The following is a 17,988-nucleotide window of genomic DNA, read 5'->3' as shown; positions in this document are numbered from 1 at the left end:
CGACTTTATCGCTGCAGGTCGCCAGTGGCTGGCGGTGAAGTCGCTAGTGGGCGTTCCCACTACTGGTTGCCTAGTAACGTTTATAAATGACATTCCATTGCTGTTGACAGCGAATCTCTTTTCCCCACGATCTCAGATACACCTTTCCACGCAGTATTTTTCTTAAAAATGTCCTTGTACGTGGGAAGAGACATATCATAGAGCACTGGAAAATTTCTAACAGCAAGAATTAGCCTTTCATCCATCTTTCTGTTACTGCAGGAGCTGAGAGAGAGAGAGAGAGAGAGAGAGAGAGAAGGATCACGTGAGCTCTCCCGTCGTCTCTCCTATTGGCTGTCGCTTCCGTTAGTCGCTCCAAAGTTGAACTTTTCTCAACTTTGTCGCGTCGCTGGACACGCCCACATCTAGCGCCAACGGTCGCGACAGGTCGTGTCGCCGGAAGTCGCTGTGCTCGCATTGAAAATGAATGGTATTGAGTCGCTGTCGCGCGCGATGTCGCTGGCAGTGTGTACGCACCTAAAGTCAGTGTGTACGCAGCTTTAGGGATGAGGTTAATATTCAGACATTATTGGGATATTCCGATCATAAGTCACATTTGGAGAAAGATTCAGAGACAAGTTCACATTAAATTTTTTTAATCTTATAAGGATAGACTTACATAATAATTATAAAAATTACTCGATGAATTAATCAACAGGTTTTAAAATGTTTTTATACTTAAATGCAAATAAAACGAACTATCTACATGTTAAAAAAAGGAAGAAGAAAATAACAGATTCGGTCCAATAGAAGCCATTTACCTATACGTGAAAGAACATGTAATTTATACAGTACACGTATCTACAACAATCATCAAATTGCACTGTATTTTTGTTGATTCTTTTCTTTCTTTTTATACAAAGTAAATAAAGAGCAACAGCATCTTAAAGGGACCATACGCTAATTCTCTCCAAGTAGTTTAAAGTGTGCATTGATAGGACATCTTAAATCTATACCTACAAGGTTGAATTAGATCTGCAATATTTCACACATGCACACATTAGCCCACTCCAACATATAGATTTGTTTTTGTCCCAATCATGTAAGGCCTATTTCTACATTAAATTTGGCACTTTTCATACAAACAAATCGATTTGTCTTGTAGCAGAACGGTGGTACTGTCAGAAAGGATATGATCGCTAAAATGCTGTTTAACACTGGTACAATGCCAACCAATTGGCACGCCACACAAACACCAGTGCATTTGATCTTACAGAGCATAGCCGAAAATAAAATACTTAAATATTTGTATTTTTTTGTTGTTTTTCCTTTTAAGAAATGGATTCAAAACCGGAACGAAAACGCCACAATTAGCAACACAAACAACCTTTCATTGAGGGAACAAATTGCCGAAATGAAAAGACGGGTACACGTGCATCACACTAACATACGATAACAACTCTACTCATATCATGCAAAAAGAACGGTCTAGATTTCTTATTTTTTTTAAATGTGCCACATCGACCTGACATCAAACACTGTACAATACTACAGTAGGTACATGTAAAAGGCCAATCCCTTGAATATGTCTTTTCTGAGGGTAACCCAATTGCATACTGACACGTCCGTTTACCTTTCGAATAAGACACAATTCCACCGGTGGAGACTTGGTAAGTACATAAAGCTGCAATGAGGGTGCACACCGTTCTCAGGGACCTGTACGTCAGCGACCTAGCTCTCGTTTGAAACGTAAAAGTGGAACAACAGTCCCAAGCTGCAGGTTCGCATCTGCGTTAAGGTCACTAAACTTGATGCTTTTTTTGGTAAGCTGAGCAGGTCGTCTGTTTTAAGGTTTCAAGGTCGAATACTTGGAGAATCACAAACAATGTTAAGCGCAAATCGAACGCACCATATTAATGAACCTCATGAAAACCACCAAGAAATGTCCAGGTCATATTTGACTCCAAAATCTATATATATATATACTATATTTTAAATATATTTTGCTTGAGAAAATGAGAATATTAGGTCAATATTTAGTTATGCTTCTCATTATAATGAAGCATCTAATTAAGCAAATATGCTTATTCTTAGTGGCCGGATATATTATAAATATTGTTGTGAACATGCATCTAACAGTCATGAAAATAATGTCACAATGAAGAATTAAAAAAACAATGCAAAATGTGTTTTGACATTATTTCCATGACATTTAAGCACATTTCACCCCAAATTCTCAGTAGCTTCATGTAATAAGAAATATTATATTTTCACTACTGTTGTATAAAATTGTTTATATATTATCATATTGTTTTAATGCCTCTAATTTATGCCGATTTAAAATAAAAATCATTACTACCGGTACTTTTATTTATGTATATTTTTTTAGGATAATTACACTTAAATTTCTTTTAAAGCATACATTTTTTTTTTTTTACATTTGGGAATGATATTTTTTTCATTACAGTAATGAGAATTTGGTGGGAAAATGCATCTTAAAGTCACGAAATATTGTCACAATGCATTTTTTTTAAAGCTTAAAAAAAATTAATGTACATTTTTTGTTTTGCATTGACATTATTTTCATGACAAATAAGAACATTTCACCCCAAATCTGCAGTCGCATAATATAATGAAAAATAATGATATTCTCACTGTAGTGAATATATATATATATATATATATATATATACATATACATACAGTATATATATTGAAATCGTCAAGTATTTATAAATCAAGTTAATATTTTTAAATTGCCTCTAATTTATGCTAATTTATGCAAATTTACCCCCAAAAGAAATTATGTCTGGATGCATTATGAATAATGACACTGAAAACCCTCAAATTAACCATCTGGACACATTATGGAACGTTATGTATTTTATTTTGTTCTTTTAAGAATTAAAAATAAGCAGTAATGCAATTTGGGGGAGAAATGCATTTAATAGTCATGCACAAACAACTTACTGGTCCTAAACATAGGCAGTATTTTCTCTATGCAAAATATATATATATTTTTAATTTTTAATTTTAGTGTGAAACAGGAGCCGGATATTTCTTCACGAGAGTCACACTAATATCATTGCGCATTAAATGCAGAATATAGTGGCTTTGTGTGACCTGTTCATTAGAGGACAACAGAAAAGAGTTGCATGTTGTGCGCACATGAACGTTGCTGACGTGTTAAAACTGGAACACTGGAACCGACAGCAGAACACGCAGGAATAATGAAAAACACATGTAGCTGCAAGGCTTTCTTCAAACATAGTAACATTCCTCAGAGGGGGCCTTCCAGTCATTTTGAACGAGTCTAATGGGAACACACAAACCTTTTCCAGACAAAACACATTTAAAGAAAAACATACTGGAACCAGACGAACGTTAATAGAGGCACAGACTTTTTTTTAGGCTCGCAGAGAGGCAAAACCGAGAATCCGAGACAAAGAAATCTCAAAAGGCTGATAAAAAGACACATTTAATAACCTAAGAGTCACATAAGACAAAAATGGGGTGCACGGTTCGCAAAGAAATTCCTGAATACTTCTTCCGTTATTGCATCAACATTTTCTAACCTGTTCGAGATCAAACACTTTGTGCGACTGGTTTGTGTAACGTCACTAAATACTTTGGGGAAACGGGTAACCGTCCAGCTTTGAGCGCTGAGTATGCGCGAGACAATAAAACCCATTAAACTACACCATAACAACGATAACACCCACGAGAATTTGCAGACGCATAATGCCCTCACTATGCAATCTGATACACAGTGGGCGAGTTTTAACCATTTAATGAAGCCCATGAAGTGAAGGTGAACTTAAAAAAGCTCAAAAACGTGCCGTTACCACATACATATGTGACACTGCGTTGAAAAATATAAAGGGGAGTAAAACAAGCGCTCACGTCTTAGAGTGCTGCATTAGCATTTACTTGGTGGTGATATTTATAATAAAAAAGAGGGTGGAAGATATAAAAAATAAAATGATACAAGACGGTGGGGATTCACTCCACAAATGTCTCATTGACAGCGACGCCCGTGTGCATTATTGTTTCTGGCGAGGTGGACCGCGAGTTCTAGCGTAAGGAGGGATAAAACAAGAAGCATCTGGCAACCGCAATAACTGCAAAGACATCAATTATATCAGGATTGCTGAGCTCTAGTCTGTCTCGTTTACAACAAGACAACGATTTTCCCATGCCACTTCATACCGCTAAAGTCCTGCCATCTCCAGGCGTTCACGCACACATTGCCGGAGCGTTTCGGACATGCTTAAAAGCTCCGTTCTCTACGAACCCCTAAAAGAATCGTGAACTTCTGCGTTTTAAACTTCCCCCCAAAACTGTGGTAAAGAATTACGATTTTCAACTTGGGGGGGATTCTCAGTACTTGGATGTCATAGTTTACAGAGACTTCGGGGCGACATAAAACGGTGTTTAAGACAGAAACGCAACAGCCCAACAGATCCGGGAACCTTCGATGCATCCCAGATTTTCAAAGAATGTTGTTACTTTAACGGTCAAACACAACTGTAAGAGGAATGGGAAATGCTTGAGACATATTTGAAATATTAAGCTACGTTTATGATGGGCGATGTGATGTCCAGCTATCCGTTTATCCTACAACGATAAGAGACACTTGACTAGTGGTAATCCGAGGTTCCACCGAAACATCCACCGTTCCATTTCCAAGAGGTGTTACGAGAAATGTTCAGTGAAAAGAACTTTTGGCAAAAAGTTTGTGGATCACATGGTACGTGAAATTCCTCCCCCTCTGCTGGCCGCACGAGCATGTCGCCGCCTACGATGTTTTCACCAGGTCATAGACGTAAATGTGAAAGTCGTCATCAAACTTGATGAAGTAGACGGAAGGCTTGGCCTCCACCTGATGGATAACCATACCAGTTCGTTTAGAGCCGTCCTCTTTGGCATATTCCACCTGCTTACCGACAAGGCTGTCCACTACCTCCCCGGGCTCCCGCTCCGCTGGGGGCGAGTCGTCTGAAACATACGGAAAATACAATAATATGATTCTAAGAAACGAATAATGAAGATAATTCATAAATAATAATATACAAATTAAATTACAAACATTTATTAATAAATAAGATCATTTAAAATAATTAATAAAAAACATAGATAATAAAAATAATAAGAATTAATAAATATACAAATTAAATTACAACATTTATTAATAAATAAGATCATTTAAAATAATTAATAAAAACATAGATAATAAAAATAATAAGATTATTAATAAATATACAAATTAAATTACAAACATTTATTAATAAATAAGATCATTTCAAATAATTAATAAAAAACATAGATAATAAAAATAATAAGAATTAATAAATATACAAATTAAATTACAACATTTATTAATAAATAAGATCATTTAAAATAATTAATAAAAACATAGATAATAAAAATAATAAGATTATTAATAAATATACAAATTAAATTACAAACATTTATTAATAAATAAGATCATTTAAAATAATTAATAAAAACATAGATAATAAAAATAATAAGATAATTAATAAACATCAATAAAATTGACTTCACACGAGTAATAAATTATAAGAATTATTAAAAAAGACAATTTAAGATAATATTAAAAAATGAAATGAATAACTAAAAATTACAGAATTTATAGATTAATATATTTTTATGTAAAATAATTAATAAAAAAAACTGATAATACAATTATTAAATAATGTAAGGTCATTAAAAAAATTCATAACTTTAGATAAGTTAATTAAATATACAAATTAAATTACAAAAATGTACTAATAAATAAGCTAATTTAAAATAAATTATAACAAACATAGATAATACAATTAATAAGATAATTAATAAACATCAATAAAATTGACTTCACACGGGTAATAAATTATAAGAATTAATGATTAAAAAGACAATTTGAGATAATATTAAAAAATGAAATTAATAACTTAATTACATAATTTATAGATTAATACAATTTTAAATGTAAAATAATTAATAAAAAAACTGATAATACAATTATTAAATAATGTAAGGTCATTAATAAAATTCATAACTTTAGATAAGTTAATTAAGAATTAATAAATTAATAAAATAAATATGATGATATAAGAATTAATAAACATGAATAAAATTGACTTCAGATAAGTAATAAATGATAAGAATTAATAAATTATTAAAAAAAGATAATTTAAGATATTAAAACAATGAAATAAAGAACTTCAAATTACATCAATAATAGATGAATAAAATTAAAAAGATAATTTAAAATAAGAAATCCAAATTATATTTAATACATTTGGAGATGATAATTTAATAAAAACATAAAAACAATGAATAACTTCAAATAATAATATAAGAATACAATTACCAAAATTAATAATTAAGATAATTTTAAATTATTAATAAAAAAACATAGATAATAAAATGCATAAAATAATTTACGGTAATTAATAAAATTCTTAACTTTAGATGGGTTATAAATTATAGTAGAATACATTAATACAATAAATAAGATGATTTAAGATAATTAATACACATTAATAAAATATACTTAATAATTATAAATAATCAATATTAATAATTACTTATAATTATTAATTTAAAAAACGGATAATACAATGAATAACATAATTTAAGGTAATTAATAAAATCTTAACTTTAGATAAGATATAAAGTAGAATAAATTAATACAAAAAATTAATAAGATGATTTAAGATAATTAATACACATTAATAAAATATACTTCAGATAAGTAATACATTAATATCAAAAGATTTCATTAATAAATTCTAATTAAATCATTAATAAAATAATAATTTTAAATAAAATCAAATAATTTAAGATTAATAAATACAAAACATATTTAATGAAATTAAAGATGATTTAAGAATAAAAAACATTGAATAACTTCAGAAAATTCAATAAGAGTATATAAAAAATTCATAAAATGTTATAATAATTTAAATAATAATTTAAGTATTAATAAAAAAACATAAAAACTTAATAAAGATAATGAATCAAAAACAGTTAATAAAATAACTTCAGGAAATTAGAATAAATAAGATAATTTAGGATAATAAAAAATAAAATATATTGATAGAAATATTTTACAAATATTTATAAAACATGTTTAATACAATGTATAACTCCAGATAATAAGTATATAAAAATGAAAGATTTAATAAATAAATACGATTATGAAAGGGTTTTAGGGTGCAACTGTGTCTGGCCACGTTTTGTCCCTCGAGCTTCTGAAGAAAATCCCTTTAGCCATTTTAAAAGATCTCATTTCTACGTTTTAAGAACCAAACCAGAAAACTTTTAAGCGAAAAGTTAAAGCGAAAAAGCAACAACAAAAGGTGCAAGAACGTGTACTTACTCGTCCCATAAAACAACGCAAATCATGTCAATCAAATCAGTGCTGGCACTTTCGGTGTAACATCAATTTAGATCTAAACAAACACCAAAGAAACGTACTTGAGTCTGGCATGATCCTCAGATCTCCGTCTTTGTAGTCATCGAGCAGCTGGTACATGTATAGCACCGGGTCTTTCTCGTATGTGATATAAAACCATGTGTTCATGATGGGCGCTCGAGCCAGCACCATTCCCCTCCACTCGTTCTTAGTGCCGTCTTCCGTCTCGAACATGTGCTCAACAGCTTTGCCGATCATGGTGTCGGCCAGGTGGGCGTCGCTGATGCGTGTTGATGCTGAAAGACACGTGAGAAAGCAAGACACGCTATGAATGGCAGGACAGAAAACATAATTTCCTGCTGTAAAAGGGCGGCTGTGGCTCAGGTGGTAGAGCGGGTAGGCTGCCAATCGCAGGGTTGGCGGTTTGATTCCCGGGCCACATGACTCCACATGCCGAAGTGTCTTTGGGCAAGACACTGAATCCCAAGTTGCTCCCAATGGCTGGCTAGCACCTTGCATGGCAGCTCTGCCATCATTGGTGTGTGAATGCAAGTGTGTGTGTGAATGGGTGATTGGGACACAGTGTAAAGCGCTTTGGTAACCTCTAAGGTTAAAAAAAGCGCTATGTAAGTGCAGACCATTTACTGCTGTAAAAACTGGGTTAAACTAACCATGTTAGTCTCGTGGCCTAGTGGTAAGTGCATTGAGCCTTGGTGCTCATGTGGGAAATAATGGTTCGAATTCAGCCAACGTTGTGTCCAAAACCCATTCCCTTCACTGCCCCTAAATAAGCGACTCTCCACAAAATCAAACGTAAATATAGGTCATCAGATGTTTTGGACATACCTAGTCTGTCAGGTAGGACTTCCAGTCCTTGCACCCTCTCGTCTTTGTGCAGCTCCAGGCCGTAAACGCAGTCAAAACCGTCATATTTAATCAGGTAGAGCGACGGGTTGACAGGCACCTGGTCTAAAACGGTTCCTTTCCACTGCGATGCTGCTCCGCTGCCCTCTTTCCAGATGTGTTGGATACGACAGCCCACGATATTCCGCCTGGGCTGAGTCACGGCTTTTGTGGGACCTACAGTGCTTTTGTGTTTCCTGTGTAAAGACGTCATAATCAGAGCTATACGTCTTTAAATCGTCATAAATCCATGTTCATATATGCAGGACTAAAAACAACAAAACACACAAAACTTACTTGTGAGAATTCTTTTTCTTCATCATATTGGCAGAGACACCAGGATGCCCTTCAATGACAGAAAAGGCATATTTAGTTGAAATCAAAACAATCGCAAGAGGTCATTTACATGTAGACGTCACAAAGGTATGTTCTATGTTTCTGTCTGATGGACACAAACGAAGATGCCATACAATGCAAGTCAACAGGGTCCAAAACTTTGAAGCTCCAAAAAGCACATAAAGGCAGCATAAAAGTACTCCATACGACTCCAGTGGTTACATTTTAATCTTCAGAAGTGAGATTTGGCATGAGATGCCAAATCACATAAATCAATATTTAACTCTTACTTTATTATACATTTTCCTTCCTGCCCAGTAGGTGGCGATATACATGGAGAATGTGAATCGCCAAAACAAAAAAAACGTGAAAGTGGACATTTATATTAGAAAATGACTTAAACACTGATCTGTTTCTCACGCACACGTATCACATCACACCTGAAGACATGGATTAAACCACTGGAGTCGTCTGGATTACTTATATGCTGCATCTATGTGCTTTTTGGAGCTTCAAAGTTCTGGTCACCATTCACTTGCATTGTATGGACCTAGAGAGCTGAGATATTCTTCTAAAAATCTTTGTATGATGCAGGCATGAGGTTGGATAAATGATGAGAGAATTCACATTTTTGGGTGAACTATCCCTTTAAGCTTGCTTCTGTCATTTACATTTATACATTTGGCAGATGCTTTTATCCAAAGCGACTTACAGAGCACTTATTACAGGGACAATCCCCCCTGGAGCAACCTGGAGTTAAGTGTCTTGCTCAAGGACACAATGGTGGTGGCTGTGGAGATCGAACCAGCGACCTTCTGATTACCATATTACCAGTTATGTGCTTAATACCACTACACCACCACCACTCCATTTACCACAGACAATAATTTTGTCCCTCTGTTTTTTGAATTAAACAAATATGTTGTTTACAATAATGAACTTACAATGGGAGCCTATGGGGCACACTTTCTGGTGGGTTAAAAAGTAAGTGTTTAGTTAAAACATGTATATGAATTCTTCAGTAAACATGCGTGTTATATGGGCAGTAAAGATGTCAATCATCTCTTCAGAGGCGGCACTACTCTGAGGCGGATATATTTTGCACAGACAACTATAGAAAATATTCCTTTAAGTGGACTTCAGAGAATACCCCTTTAAAATAATACAAGCACTGAAAACAGACATACCTGCATCAGCTCTGGATCTTTGGGCCGCGTTCTTGCCAAATGGGGTCTTCATTCATCTGTGACTGGGGGGGCAGCCTGGCTGCCACACTAGGGCGAAAATATCTATTTTACTCTTTGCTATGAATGAAAAGGGTGTAAGGGAGGAAGGGGGAGTGAAACTTAAAGGGGCTAATCAAAAACAACAAAAAAAGCTGGCATACAATATCGTCCTTCGATACCCGTCTGACTTAGTGGAATGCTTGGTGCTCAATTTTGAGTGGGCGCGACGGGTTGCACCAGCCCGCTCAGGGCTCTGGCAGCTGCGTTATGATCCAGACTTCTTTTGGAAGGGCTTCAGCAACCTACAAAACAAAGTACAACAGCTTAAATGTTTGTGAAACACTCTGGGAATGTAAATGCATTTTGGTCATCTTTTAATCAGCCGTTTGACCAGTCACAGTGACTGATCAGAGCTGAGATCCTCCACCATGCTGTCTGACGCTAATCACCCGTTCCAATCTGATTGGCTGGCACTACACAACTTTTGTGAGGGTAAATTTGAGTCCAAGGCCGTCCAAACATAAATACTCAAGATTCAGGCCAGATCATCAATCACATGAGACTTGAGACAGTGTTATGCAACACATCTGGTGTACACTACAAGCAAAGGGCTACCTCAAATCGACCCATTACGCCTACGTCAACTGGCCAGATGAATCAAGCTCAGTCAGATGATGGCAAATTCATTTGTCCTACCAGGCTGTCCGGTTCAATTCAAAGCTCAATCGACTGCATTTGTGGCATAATGCTGATTACCATAAAAATACATTTTGACTCATCCCTCCTTTTCTTTATTAAAATAAAAGCAGCAAAAATCGAGGTTACATAAGCCTAGCTTCCTTCCACTATTCACGCTGTTTTGTTGTCGACAAAATCAAAATGCGTAAACATTTGTTTCGCGAATTTGCCGTCTCCTGCCAGTTTCCATTCAAATGGCCGATTATTGATAAAAATGGTGTGCGTGATGACATCATGCATAAAAAACACATTTACATTTATGCATTTGGCAGATGCTTTTATCCAAAGCAACTTACAGTGCACTTATTACAGGGACAATCCCCCCGGAACAACCTGGAGTTAAGTGCCTTACTCAAGGACACAATGGTGGTGGCTGTGGGGCTTGAACCAGCAACCTTCTGATTACCAGTTATGTGCTTTAGCCCACTACGCCACCACCACTCCCATACGTTTTGGTTTGTCGCAAAAGAAATCTGCCCTTACGCCTTTCCATACATAAATGTGTGTTTATCGCTAATTGTGTACCTTTCGCCTCCCGGACGTCCCTAATTTTTTCCCCACCGAAGTTTTGGTATAATGGGGAGAGCATTGAGACAATTCATTGTAATTAGTCAGCTTACAGTCATTTTAATCTCACAAATAAAAGCAATCAAAAGAGGAGGAATTGCAGTCAGAAGCGGACAGTTGCCCTTCTGATAGGACTGTAATATTGGTCCTGATGTTGCGCCTATCACAGGTCGTCATGGCCCTGTTCAAGTTAGCAACCGGCAACAAGTATAGGGGGAAACTTTTGGTCTTAGTATAAAGATCATCCTTATTGATGTGGTGTAAAATCAGGGTTTACATATATGTTGCATTCCTGATATTCAATAGGATATTTTGAGAAATCATCTAATCGAAAGCATCACCATCACAACTGCATCATGTCCCGCAACTTTTACTGACCAACTGAACTTGACTGTCATCTTAAATTAATTTTAGTGTCATAATGCAAATTTACATTTTCTGAAGAAGCTCAAAAGCTCGTTTTTAGAAAGTGAACTCAGTATTGGACAAACAGTTCTGATAGTTTATAGTCTTTTTTTTCCCACCCAATTTGGAATGCCCAATTCCCAAAGTCCTCGTGGTGGCGTAGTGACTCGCCTCAATCCGGGTGGCGGAGGTCGAATCTCAGTTTCCTCCGCGTCTGAGACCGTCAATCCGCGCATCTTATCACGTGGTTTGTTGAGCGTGTTACCATAGAGACATAGCGGCATCCATGCCTAACTCACCAAGCACCCCCACTGAGAACAAACCACATTATAGCGACCACGAGGAGGTTACCCCATGTGACTCTAGCCTCCCTAGCAACAGGGCCAATTTGGTTGCTTAGGAGACCTGGCTGGAGTCACTCAGCACTCCCTGGCTTCAAACTCATGTCTCCAGATGTGGCAGTCCACGTCTTGATAGTTCATAGTCTTGAACAAACGCAGAACATCCTGATAATATCTTTCAGATGACTTTTTTCGTCTACAGAACAGGGTAAATCTAATTTAAGTTTGTGTAAGGAAGGCATATATAGGTCTAAAAAAAAAAAAAACTTTTTGTTTAGTAATTCATTTTTTTAATGTAATGCTTTTTTCATTTGGTAATTTATTTAATTTCATACAGGCTACTTTGCCGGCATTTTTCCAAAAGTAATTCCAGGGTTTCCCGCAGCACTTTGAAACTAAGGCGGCCCCCTAAGCAACACACGCCTGCCGCCTTAACTACGTCGTCAAAAAAATATATATGAGCGATATTCGCCGTGTTACTCTGTCCTGTTTTCTCCCTTTCCATCTTTAAATATGTGATAAGATAAAATAATATTTGAGATGACCAATCAAATCAAAGTAGGCGGGCTTTATGTTCACAGCGCGAATTTTAGTAGAGCGACTCGACAGTAAAGGAGCGACTCGACGCTAATCTAAACTTCATTCACTTTCCATGTATAGATCAAGACAGACTTGCGGAACAGACTGCAGGGGAACAGTCTGACAGCCTGCATGAAAATATGCATAAAAGGTCCACTCGTAAAAGAGTGCAATTACCGAAGGGCCCTTGAATTGTTTTTTTCTAAACCAAGGAGGATAGCCTGTAGCGATGCTAGGTGTCAGCTCTGCCATAAGCAGTGATTGTAATAAGCTTTGCACATTTTGACGGACTATTAGATGTAATGTTATTACCTTGACAAACTAATATATCATTAAAAAGATATGACTCAAGTTTCAGTATTTGTCTTAATTTGTGTCAGGAGTTATGCAATTCCAAATACACCCCCCGCCCCCGCCCCCCCCCCACCACCACCCCCACCCCCACCACCACCTTAACTAACACATTTTCTGCGGGAAACCCTGAATTCTAAACAATAATTTTATAGAATTGGGTTATTTGTTAGTGTTCCTAAAAAGCACACTGATGCTTTTCTCCTAGTACTGTGTCATTATTTTTAATATAAAACATCATCGCGCAGAGAAATGACATGTTTTATGTTTTGTGGACTAATTCCGTGACCGCCGTCTATTATTTTGAATGGTGTGGAAAAGCAACTTTAATAAATAAACGGATGGCTAACGTGATTAAATGAATCACAAAGAGCGGCCATTCATTTGTTCTCTGTGCACTTGTCAATGTGCATGATCCGAGATATTTGTGATGGCTCTCCTGGAAGTGTCATGTCTGCAGCAGCAGATCTACATGCCGTTAAGATCAATTCATAATCACATACAATAAATCGGCTTTCAAGGATGTATACCGTGTCGCCATGATTACCATGTAGTCATGTGACTACATTTTTGCGTTAATGCCAATTTTCTGAACAAAAAGTGTTTCCAAACCAATTTTTCGCAACATCTGAAGTATCGACATAGAGTTTATGCGCTAGAGTTAAACGGAAAAAAATTATATCGACATTTGTGAAATTTTAGCGATTATTTGCGTTTCCATCAAACCTTTCCGCAAAAAATCCTTGGATGCAAACGTAGTTAATGAGACATTTACAATGGACATGAACGGGGCCAATTCGTAAACATAAACAAAGTTACTGTTTAAAAAGTATAGTGTTTTGAACAGCTCAAATAATACAAAAGCTTTCACAGAAGCATTCAATTATAAGCTTCTATAAGATTTCTGCCTTTAAACCCTTAAAAATTGGCCCCATTGACTTCCATTGTAAGTCCCTCACTGTAACCTCGATTTTTGCTTCTATTTTTTTTTTTTTTAAATCGAAATTACTGTTTGTGGTAATCAACATTACGCCACAAATGCTATCGATTGAGATGAACTTGTGTTGAACCCTAGTCTTCCAGCCTCTGAATTCAATTCTTTCTTTATATTCACTAATAATGCACTATTGAGAAAAACATGAGGGTGAGAAAATGATGGCAGATTTTCATTTTAGGGTGAACTATCACCCTTAGTCATTATTAGAATTTATTTTATTTTTTTGGATAGCAATTGCTAGAAATAGGGGAGAAAATGTGTTTTTGTCTTAGTAAATTAATTGTCTCATTAAAATAATGTTACACATTAAAATAAAATCACAATATGGCCTTAGTGACATCCATGCATTCGTCTCAGCACAGACTTTTCTCGATCTGCACATGTATGATGGAACAATTCTGTGTTCTTTGTTGGAATTTTCCAGCATATTACAATCTGATATTTTAGCGGAAGAAGCAAAAGTGTTAAGCTGTGTCAAATGTTGACATGTGGCTGCTTTAATGATGCCATCTGACAACGCTGAATGCAATTAAAGAGAGTGAATTTACATTTCAATGATGCACAACATTATTGAACAATATTTCTTGACGTGGCCTGAATAAAATGAAATCAGGAAACGGATGCAAAAATAAATGGAATGGTTTTGGAATTTAATGGTTATGCACAATGTAGTGGTCGACCTATATGGGTTTTTCAATGGCTGATACCGATATCTAGATAGCATGATGGCCGATATACATAATATAATCTAACAACAGCAAATCAGATGTGCACAAAACTTCTGAAGTGAAACAACCAATTTGTTATGCAAAATGTAATTAAATTTGCATAAAATTTAAAAAAAAATTATCCATTGATAAATCTATTGGTAGATTTTGGAACTGACACAAGGGAATGTTAACACTTCTATTAATAGGCCAAGCAAACACGATTATCGGTCAATGGCGATAATCGCAAAATGGCCAAATATCGGCCGATTAATCGACCTGCTGGCCGATATACTGGTCTATCACTAATACAATGTACTATAACTTCACCAGCTACATTTTGACAACTTTTGACAGCCTAGATCAACAAGTGGACCATTTACAAAAAGAAAAACAACTACATTTTTTCATATAATAACATCGAAGATTGCAAAAAATAAAAAAGTTGACAAATCGATCCAGTTTTATATTGAATGGTCTACATAAATAGTGAAAATGCCCGATACAGCTACATCAGTCCGGCCAATAAATCACACGATATTTGGCCATTTGGAATGATCCGCCAATAACTATACCCGATTAGCCGATTAACAGAATGCCGCCTGGCGTCAGTTCCAAAATCTACCAAAAGCCTTGTCACAATGTTAGTGCACATTTCCTGATTTCAAATATGTTTTTTGTGAATTTGATAAATATTGTAAAGTAAATAAAAGTCTAAAGTGAAGCTACATTCAGCAATTAAATGTACTTCTTATCTGCAATCATTAAATTGCATTAGCCTATATCAGCCGACCTGCTCTTTAGATTAGTGCTACACCGACTAATCGGCCAATATTTGGCCGTTTTGCGTTTATACCATAGACTGTAAAAAAGATGGACGACGCCCCTTCGCTCTTTTCCATTGGTGAGAACTGAAGCCGCCAGTGCCTCGATATGGCGCTGACATCTTGGGACTTGAGTCTGCGCAGTTGCGATTTCGGGACCAGACCTGCGCAGTAGTGAGCAGGAAGTAAAGCCGCGAAATCAAGGCCCCGCCCTCACTCTCGCTGAATCAATCGCAAAAAATTATTGAAATAATTCATTATAGAAATTTAGATATTACATTTAAAGCTCCAATCTCCTCAGTCCTCCGAAGATCCCGAAAAAAAGTCAGTTGGTGCTTCAGTGACTACTTCGCTCAGAGAACCTGTCAATCACAGCTGTCAATCATGATGTCACAGCACCGTTTTTATAGCATCAAATAACTAAAAACAAACTTATTTTGAAAATAAACACTTGAAATTGAAACGACAGTAAATGACAGAAACTATCTTTGGAAAAAAGATATGTGAAGTGTAATTTAATTGTTTAGTTGGTCTCACGTCCCGTTGAATAACATGGGGAGGCGGGGTTTATGACCTATACTAGGACCAGCCACCGGGGGGCGATCGAGACATTTTGGCTTCACTTTTGAGGGCTTGTGCGGCACACTTGGTTTATACGCATCGTGCGATAACCGTGTTTGCTTGGCTGATCAACAGAATTGTTAAACTTCTCCCAGTTCCAAAATCTACCAACTGTTCATGGAAAGTCAAAACTATTTATTTTCACGTTTATGCATATTTGAGTAAATATTGCAGTAAAATAAGTGTTTGGTTCACTTTAGAATTTTGTTTAGATCTGATTTGCTGTTGTCAGCCATCATATTCTCTAGATATCGTTCATATCTGCCACTGAAAAACCCATATCAACCGAAATGCCAAATTGGTTGGGGTTGAAGACTAATCGGAACATAAATAAAGTCTTATATCAAAAACCCACCACATCACTTTTTTCTTCTCTTTAATCGCTCCTTTACAAGCCTAATTGATCAATGAATCCTCCGGAGGTGCCCTACAAAAGCCTTCAGCAGACTGTCATTAACAGCCCCCCCTTGCAGAATGATTAATTTGACTTATTCCTCATGGAAATTCATGGACTTTCTCAATGCAACCCAATCAGTGAGCATTACACGAAACTAAACCAGACTGACTCATGAATACAAGACCTCACATTTCAAATGGGCCAGAACCGTCAACAATGCAGTGAGATCAGTTGGTCAGATTGGGTTACAGTACTGCCATCAGTGTTGGGTGTAATGCATTATTAAGTAATTAAATGACTTTTTCATTGAAAAAAGTAAAGTAAGGGATTACTCTTAATTTCTTTGTAATTTAATTAGTTACTTCTGATGTAATGCGTTAAATTCTATATAAAAAAATAGTGAATTTAAAATCGAAATTTAACATCTAATGTTATAATTTGTTTTCTAATTTAACGCTGCCCCTTTAAATTATTCGGCTAGTTTATGAATTATTAATTTGATTTTATATGATTTATTTGAAAGAATTAAAAGAACAGTTTCATGTTCCTTGTATTTTTCATCTGGACGAGGTTGATAAGGGTTTTAGAAAATAATTTGTAATAAGTAACGCAATTACTTTTCAGACAGAGTAATTAGTACAGTAATCTAATTACACTAGATGTAATTAGTAGTTAGTAGTTAATTACTTTTTAAGAGTAACTTACCCAACACTGACTGCCATTAAAAGATAAAATAATAAGTAGAACTGCCAGTTGTCAAGTTAAAATAATATGTTTCACCATTTTTACACATTAAATCTGATCGTATAAACCTGCAAGGTGCATAAAATAACAATTTATGAAGGAAAAAAATGCATAATTGAGCTTCACAGACAGGATAATATCAGATACACTGCATAAACACTCTACTTAGCAAGTAAACAACCAAAAACAAGGCTGCAGTGGACCACAAATATGCGTTGTATGATCAATAATCGCAATTCATCATTAAAAATGTTTAAATCTGTAATGCTAACTGACTCAAAATCGCTTCCAATCCCATTTAAACATCCAACAGTCCCCATAAATGCATCCAAACACCTTACTCTATTTGTTAAGACTTCACACACGTCATACAACAGGGATATAATGCGCAATAAAGAGCTTGAAATGTGTAATTTGTGTGAGTACACGCAGTGCAATAGCGTATAGCTCGACACAGCTCAACGGCTCGCGCCGCCATTTTGGCTCAAGCTCTTATTTACAATCCCGCAGCAGAAACAAAGGGAGCACAAGAAACACATTTTCAACACGCCAACAGAACCGTCTGGATCCCCCGTCCTCACAGCTCGCCCCCAAACCCCCTGTCCTCCCTCCTCTGCAGATCTGAGCTAAATAAAATCGCATTTCGCTTTTTTTTATTCACGTGCAATGCATAAATATGACTTTTGTGGCATGGATGCTCGCTTACCCCGGTAATATTTTAGAAATTCACGCATATTACTGCATAACAAATGTTTCCACTCCAGCTCTGCCTCACTTGTCTGTTCAATGAGCGGCGTTTGATGAGCGCAGGCGGCCCCGAATGCGGCCGAGCCGTTTCCCTCCCCTCCCC

At 36.0% G+C, this 17,988-nt stretch overlaps 1 protein-coding gene across 2 annotated transcripts; it reads right to left on the bottom strand.

Moving 5' to 3' along the window:
• Positions 1–280: 280 nt before the first annotated feature.
• Positions 281–17,988, bottom strand: LOC127636435 (spindlin-Z). Of its 2 annotated transcripts, XM_052116910.1 has the most exons (7): positions 17,845–17,988; positions 10,029–10,169; positions 9,829–9,915; positions 8,603–8,651; positions 8,249–8,502; positions 7,465–7,698; positions 281–4,977 (listed from the first exon to the last, which is right to left on the bottom strand). In XM_052116910.1, exons 3-7 carry the CDS (start codon positions 9,878–9,880, stop codon positions 4,778–4,780), a joined length of 789 nt encoding a protein of 262 aa, XP_051972870.1. In that variant the 5' UTR covers positions 9,881–9,915; positions 10,029–10,169; positions 17,845–17,988; the 3' UTR covers positions 281–4,777. The 2 variants fall into 2 exon arrangements, with proteins under 2 accessions (XP_051972870.1, XP_051972871.1); XM_052116911.1 differs by having other exon boundaries at positions 9,829–10,169.

Source organism: Xyrauchen texanus, chromosome 44 (assembly GCF_025860055.1).
Source record: "Xyrauchen texanus isolate HMW12.3.18 chromosome 44, RBS_HiC_50CHRs, whole genome shotgun sequence".
Taxonomy (NCBI): domain Eukaryota; kingdom Metazoa; phylum Chordata; class Actinopteri; order Cypriniformes; family Catostomidae; genus Xyrauchen; species Xyrauchen texanus.
The sequence above is the reverse complement of the archived record's forward strand: the minus strand, read 5'-3'. Positions and strand labels throughout refer to the sequence as shown.